Source organism: Aristolochia californica, unplaced genomic scaffold (assembly GCF_029961685.1).
Source record: "Aristolochia californica isolate CCGP_79_NKW_82.1479 unplaced genomic scaffold, dmAriCali1.0.hap1 SCAF_10, whole genome shotgun sequence".
Taxonomy (NCBI): domain Eukaryota; kingdom Viridiplantae; phylum Streptophyta; class Magnoliopsida; order Piperales; family Aristolochiaceae; genus Aristolochia; species Aristolochia californica.
In genome coordinates this window covers 3585107-3592760 of record NW_027181771.1, presented here as the reverse complement: position 1 = coordinate 3592760, position 7654 = coordinate 3585107, and the positions used below count along the sequence as shown (strand labels likewise).

General features: G+C 35.2%; 1 protein-coding gene across 1 annotated transcript; it reads left to right on the top strand.

The window, feature by feature from the left end:
• Nucleotides 1-5019: 5019 nt before the first annotated feature.
• Nucleotides 5020-7354, top strand: LOC137940085 (uncharacterized mitochondrial protein AtMg00810-like). The gene is made up of 4 exons (XM_068785009.1): nt 5020-5156; nt 5382-5784; nt 5871-5894; nt 7202-7354. Exons 1-4 carry the CDS (start codon nt 5020-5022, stop codon nt 7352-7354), a joined length of 717 nt encoding a protein of 238 aa, XP_068641110.1.
• Nucleotides 7355-7654: the final 300 nt, after the last annotated feature.

The window sequence follows — 7654 nt, the reverse complement described above, 5'->3', positions numbered from 1 at the left end:
CTATTTATAGTTTTAGAGAGTGTGTTACAATGACTATAATGCCTTTAGGTCTACAAGCTTTACAAAAGAAAAGACATATCTCTTTAACTAATTACACTTTCATGCCATCATTATGAGAAGCCTTCTTATTTACCAAGATGCCACCTCTTGGAAGTGTGGGCTTGAGCCCATCTTCTAATACTCCCCCTCAAGGTGGAGGTGAGAAAACATCATATATACCCAACTTGCCACATATAAAGGATAGGATTTTAGATGTAACTGATTTTGTAAGAATATCTGCTATTTGCTCTTATGACAAAACATGTTTGAGAGATATTATAATAGCTTGAAATTTCTCTCATATAAAATGGCAGTCTACCTTAATGTGTTTTGTCCTTTCATGGAAGACTAGCAAAAATAGAAATAAATAGTTGTTTGGTTATCACAATATAGACCCATATAACCTCCTTTACAGAATCCCAATTCGGTAAGAAGAGACCCGATCCATAGGAGTTCACTGACCGTGTAAGCCATTGCCCTATATTTTGCTTTTGCACTAGATCTCACAACCATATTCTACTTCTTGCTTCTCCATGTAACCAGGTTCCCTCCAACAAGAGTGCAATATCCAGAGATGGACTTCCTATCATCAGATGATCCAGCCCAATCTGCATATGAGAAATCTTCTATGTTGAAATGACCATTTTTCTTATAAAGTAACCTCTTCCTGGAGCTCCTTTTAAATAGCGTAATTTAGAATTTAGACTTCCATCACATTGATCTCGAGCAAAGGAGGGAGAGAAGTAAAAGAGGAAGAAGAAGAAGAAGAAGAAGGAAAGACCAGAGAAAGGAGAGAGGGTTTAAAGCTCAACTACCAAGAGAAGTGAGAGGAGAACTTGGACGAATTTGAGAAGAGAAGAGAGGACTTAATGCTCTACCTCTTAGACAAGGGTTATTTATAGTTTTAGAGTGTATGTTACAATGACTACAATGCCCTTAGGGCTACAATCTTTATAAGAGAAGAGACATAAATAGACTTGTAATTACTTCTTTATGTCATCTTTATGAGAAGTCTTCTTATTTACCAAGATGCCACCTCTTGGACATGTGTTTTTTCTTCCTTGGACATGTAGGCTTGAGCCCATCTTCTAACACTCCCCTTCAAGATGAAAGAGATAAAACATCATAAATACCCAGCTTGCCACATATAAAAGATAGAATCTTTGACATAATCGGTTTTATAAAAATATCTACTACTTGCTCTTGTGATGAAACATGTTTGAGGGAAATTATACCTACTTGAAATTTCTCCCGTATAAAATCGCAGTCCACCTCAATGTGTTTTGTCCTTTAATGGAAGACCAGATTCAAAGTGATATGAGAATAGCTACTTGGTTATCACAATATGGACCCATATAACCTCCTTTATAGAATCCTAATTCAGTAAGAAATGACCTGATCTATAGGAGTTCATTAACTGTGTGAGCCATTAGCCCCCTGTATTTTGCTTTTGCACTAGATCTCGCAACCACAGTTTGCTTCTTGCTTCTCCATGTAACCAGGTTCCATCCAACAAGAGTGTAATATCTCAAGGTGGACTTCCTGTCATCAGGTGAAACAACCCAATTTGCATTCAAGAAACCTTCTATGTTGAAGTTACCATTTTTCTTATAAGTAATATTCTTACTGGAGTTCCTTTTAAATATCGTAATATCCTCTCCAAGGTTTGTCTGGTCTAGTTACTATGAGGTAGATAAGTTTGCCCACAAATCTTTGATTTTTACCAATATCAATATCTTCTCTAGAACTTGCACATAATTTAATATTGGCATCCATAGGTGTGCCAGTTGGGTGACACCCATCATTCCTGTTTTTTTAAGAAGGTCCAAGACATACTTCCTCTGAGATAATATTATCCCATACTTGGATTAAAGAACCTGAAAGCCTAGAAAATACTTAACAAGTTCAAAATCTTTGGTTTTAAATTCATGACATATCATGTTTTTGACTTCTTGAAAGCTATTCACATCATTGCCAATTAAGACAAAATCATCAATATACATAGCCAATAATACCTTTCCTTTTGAAGTATATTTAATAAATATCGAATGATCGATGAAGTATTGACGAAATCAAAATCATAGTAGTGTTTGGCTAAATTTATCAAACTAGACCTGAGGAAATTGTTCAAGTCCATATAAGGACTTTTTAAAGCAGCATACAGACTCCCCCTCAACCACATAACCAAGCGGTTCAATAACGAAGCTTGTTATATCAAATTAGGTATCAATTTAAATATCTTTGAGTTTAGTTTCTTTATCAACAAACCTTTTGTGATTGTAAACTATATTTTTGGATATCGATATCTAAAGTACCAAAGGTCAATTCTACCAAAAATCTTTTTTTTTCCTATTTTCTCTTTTATTATCTCTCTATGTATTTATGTGAATTGAGTTTCATTTTCTCCTAAAATCCGAGTTTTTTTTAGCCAAATTCAACTTAAGTATGCCCAACATCCAACTTGAGTCAAGTCTTTTAGTCTAACCCGAGAGGTGATTTTCGTTTGAGCGACCCTTAAAAAGTGACTAGTTTCTTTGTTAAGCCCTAAAGTAGGACCATTTTTTTGCCTTTGAAAATGATGGAGTGTGTTTTAGACTATGACCATTTTGAATGGTATATGAACTTCTGTTATACGACTAGGAGTTTTTTTTTCTTCTCTCATTTGTCTAAGCTGGGTTTCTATATCCTTTTCACCCCTAGCTTGAGGGAGAGAAGTACAAAAAGAAGTACAAGAAAGATTTATGTTGTTCCACATGTTGTGGTAATTTTTATGTGACCAAAATATTCAAGAAAGGGGAACACAAAACATAAAGTTTTTGCATCTATGAAGAATTTTTTTTAGCAAAAGAAAATTGAAGACCAAAAATCCTGTTCATTGCAAGTTGAAGTTATAAACTCCAGTTTGAGGCAGAGTGTTGAAGAGTAAGTATGGAAGAGTCTTACATGACTCTCATTGTAAGAAGTCTCATAGAGCCAAAATTAATGTAATGGAGTCTAAGAAGACTCTCATGGAAGGAGGTATCATAGAAGAGTCCCAGTTAAAGGTGTTTTAGTTATGTTAGTCTTCTATTTATGTTCATTTTTTCAATTGTTCTATGACTTATCTTTTAGTATTTAACTTTGGGTGTTGTCGAGATAAGGGTAGTTTAATTTAATTGGATTCTACTTGCTTCCTCTATTATAAATAGATGTTCATTATACAAAGTGAGTGAAGTTTTTCTCTTCTCCAGAAATACAACAATCCAAAATAGTGTTGAGATTTCCTCTGAGATTTCTTCCCTTAAGAAGAAATCCTGTAAATATTCTGTAAATACTATAATAATGTAACTGTCTATATTCCCCTTAATCACTCGTAATCTTTTCATATATAGTCTGTAAAATGGTTATTTAAGCCGATGATGTGAATGAGAATAGACACTGAAATTGAAGTCTTATTTTTGACTTGGTATCAAAGCAGGGGATTCCTTCTCCTTCCCGTCGCCGAAGAACAAAGCAACAACTCTGTCCCGTATTAATCTCAAAGCAGTAGCTCTATCCTATAGCTTCCCGTCATCGAAAAACAAAGCAAAAGCTCTATCCTGTATGAATCTCAGTCCCTTCCCGTCGCCGAAGACTATCCCGTATTAATCTCAGTCGTCGAAAAAAAACCAAAGCAGGTCTATTCTATTTCACCATGAACATCACTGTTCAGAAGTGATTCTGATTCATCTCCGTCGCCACCCCACTCTGATGTATGGGGTCCAGCAAATATAGTATTTCTTAGTGATAAATGATGATTTATTTCTTTTATTGATGATCACACCTGTATGACTTGGATTTGCTTAATGAAGTCAAAAAGTGAAGTTAGTTCGCAGTTCTAACAATTTCATAGAATGATAATCACTCAATATCATTCTAAAATACAAACTTTTTGAAGTGACAATGGTGGAGAATTTGTGAATCAAAGTTTGAAAGAATATCTAGATGATCATGGTATTACTCATCAAACTACTTGTCCGTACACCCCTCAACAAAATGGGGTTGCAGAGCAAAAGAATCACCACCTTCTTGAGATTGTTTGTACTTTCTTGTTTGAAGCTCATATGTCAGCTAGTTACAGGGGTGAAGCCATCACAAATGCATCTTATCTTATCAACGAAATACCCTCGAATGCGTTACTATTTCATACTCCCTTGAGTGTTCTTCATAAAACCATAAGTTCACCTCCTGTGCCGAATCTGCCAGCTAGAGTTTGTAGGTGTGTAGTCTTTGTTCACCTTCATAAGCCATTGAGAAATAAATTGGAACCCTGAGCTCTCAAGTGCGTTTTTGTTGGTTATGCTCAAAATCAGAAAGGTTTTCGTTGTTATCATCCTCCCTCTTGCAAATTGTATGTCACTCTTGATGTGGTATTTCACGGAGATAACAAGTATTATTCTACTCCCAAGTCTTCAATACAGGGGGAGAATAGGATTGAATTGAAGACCCTTAATCATCATTTGGACACCTTGGATACTACAAGTGGTGAGTATTCAAATTATAGTAGTGAACATCAAAATGATACAAATGAGCATGATTCACAGGATGGAGATAGACAAGACCAGATGGAAGTGATGCAACTAGAGTCTCTGCCGACATCTTTCCCCCTTCATAGAATACTAGTGGAGCAAAATTTGCCATGGATGAAGAAATACAGGTTATGTACAATAATTCCAATTGGAATTTAGTTCCTCTTCCACCTAGAAAGAAGGAAATTGGGTGAAAATAGATATTCTCACTCAAGTATAATCCAGATGGATTTGTTCCTTGATACAAGGCTCTGTTTGTTGCTAAAGGTTATACATAGTCTTATGGTATTGATTAAGATGAAATATTTACCCTATTGAAAAAATGAACTTTTTTCAGGTTCTCATTTTCCTTGGGGCCAATTTTAAATGGGAGCTTCATCAGTTAGATGTCAAGAATGATTTCTTGAATGGGACTCTATTTGAATAAGTCTACATGAGCCAACCACCAGGTTATGTGGTCGAGGGGGAGCAAGTATGTCAACTGAATAAAACAATTTATGGGTTGAAAGAGTCTCCTCGGGTTTGGTTTGATAAATTTACCATCGTGGTTGCAACACTCGGGTTCAAGAGGTATGAAAGTGACAACTCAATGTTCACCAAAAACACCACTAAGGGAAACATCCTTATGGTTGTGTATGTGGATGATAATATTATTACAGGTAATGATCTTAGAAACATTCAATAAGTTAAGCAGGATCTAAACAAGAAGTTCCTAACAAAGGACATCAGACTTCTCAAATATTTCGTAGGGATTGAAGTTCTTCAATCTAGACATGGTATAATTTTATCATAAAGGAAGTATGTACTTAATCTGTTGAAGAAAATCAGGATGCTTGGATGTAAGCTAGTTGATACACCCATAGAACCTAATGTTAAGTTGTGTGGTGGAACTGGGAGTGATGTTGATGTTAGTCAATTTCAGTGGTTAGTTGGGAAACTGGTCTATCTCATAGTCACGAGACCATACATATCCTATTCAATTAGTATTATTAGTCAATATATGTGTCAACCGCAACAATCATATTGGGAAGCATTAGAAATAATCCTTCAGTACTTAAAGAAGAGTTCAAGACAAGGATTGTTATACAAATGTCATGGGCACATTGAAATTGAAGACTTTGTCGATGCAGATTGGGTCGGGTCTCCCGATGATAGGAAATCTTCCTTTGGATATTGCACAATACTTGGAGGCAATCTAGTCATTTGGAGGAGCAAGAAATAAAATGTGGTAGCAAGATCGAGTGCTGAGGCTGAATACTCCAAGTTGGATTGATATCTATGTAGTATATACCTTCAAGGAATCAATTGGTAGATATCTTTACAAAAGTTATTGCTTCAAAGACACTCATAGATACACCAAGCTAGGAATATTTGATGTTTTTTTTTCACAAACTTGAGAGAGAGTGTTGAAGACATTCAAGTGGTATATCGTGTAATTGGGAGAGTGAGTGGCATAGGTTATAATTAGTTATAAATTGAGAGTTATTTTTTTACTTGCTTATGTACTAGGGCATTCAAGCCCACCTATATAAGTAATGTAATGAGGGGGAAGGGGATTATTGAACTCTTCTTTAAACCCTAATCTTCACTCCAACTCGTGCCTCTCACAATCTCTCCTCTTCATATTTTTTTTTTCTTCTTTTCAAATCTAGTTCATATGGACTCAACCCTATCATTTAACAAAGTCACTATAGACAACTATTGGAGAGAAAAATGAGTCAAACACATGCACATAGAGTCATGTATATGTACATGGGATTGAATACAAAAGCAAAGAGTCAAAGCCAAAGAAGAAAAATTTGAAATCGAGTCCATACTTAAATAAGAAAAGGAAACCCCATAGGTAATGAGTCAAGCCCATATAACAAGCAACAAGGAAATTAGGAGTCAAATCGAAAAAATAGTAAGTCTTGAATTATTTAAGGAGTTGACTATGTAGGAAAGAGCAATGTATAGAAGTCAACTACATCAAGAAGATTCAACCCAAGAGTCATTGGAGCATAAACAATTCGACCTCAAACTATAAATATAGGAATTTGGAACTTTCCAAAAGCCATAATTGTAGGTCTTCAATTTGTTTTAGTGACCTTCTACAATGATAAGTAAGACAAGTAAAATTTAATCAGTATTTTATGATTTTTATAAGTGCTATCAATATATTGATATTTTGCAAGAAGTTTTTGGTACGAAAGAGTTTTATATGACTTTCATAACAAGAAGTCTCACAGAGTAACCATTTATATGGTTTAAAAAAGTCTCATGAAAGAAATCTCAAAGACATATCTCAGTTAAAAAGTATTTTAGTTATTTTAATTTTTTATTTATATTAATTATTTAATTATTCTTAAATTTATTTTTAATTAGTTCGTAATCTGATTTTACCTATATCGTCTATTATAAATAGAGGATTATTATACTTAGTTATAATCAAATAAGTGAATTAAATTCTATATAATATCAATAGATAATGTTTTCCTCTCATTAACCTTCTAATTCTTTTTTAAGATCTTTTTTTTAAAATGTTTTATAAGTTTTGTTACTTAGTCCAAGAGTTGATTTTGATAGATCTTTGTTTGTTCTTGAATTGAGTTGTTTCTCTCTCGTCAACTATTCAGTTCACAGGAATCCTCATCACTATCCTCGTCTCTTTTCCTGCAAGTAGAACCATGGCAGCGGCTGTAGCACTAGGTGCTACTGCGACTGCTGCGTCCAGAACTCTCCTGTTCCTCGACCCAACAAGTTTCCTTTTGTTTGATCTTTTTGCTTAACTTCTTCCCGGGTGAACTACGGTCTGGCATTGATCCGTCTGAGTCGGTTCTCCTGCGCTTCGTATCCCTTTTCCTTTTGTTGTTTGAGTTGACATCCGTTACGGCTTTTGTCACAGGTTTTTTCCTTCTTCGTCTTTCTTAGTTTCTCTTCGAGATCATCAGAGATTGGTAGAGAACACATGACTAACAAGCGAACAGGACGAGGGTAGAAGTGACAGAAGGAGAGAGAAGAATAAACACCGCGCCCTAAAAGTTATTGTCCGAATGCCACCGAGCGTTGCGTCTTTCTCCGGATACTTG

Excerpts from the sequence above, each read along its gene's own strand:
- LOC137940085 (XM_068785009.1), top strand. The coding sequence starts at position 5,020 with ATGAGCCAACCACCAGGTTATGTGGTCGAGGGGGAGCAAGTATGTCAA. Across the intron at positions 5,785-5,870 it reads CAATACTTGGAGGCAATCTA|TATATACCTTCAAGGAATCA; the intron begins GTCATTTGGAGG and ends ATATCTATGTAG. Across the intron at positions 5,895-7,201 it reads TACCTTCAAGGAATCAATTG|TTCACAGGAATCCTCATCAC; the intron begins GTAGATATCTTT and ends TCAACTATTCAG.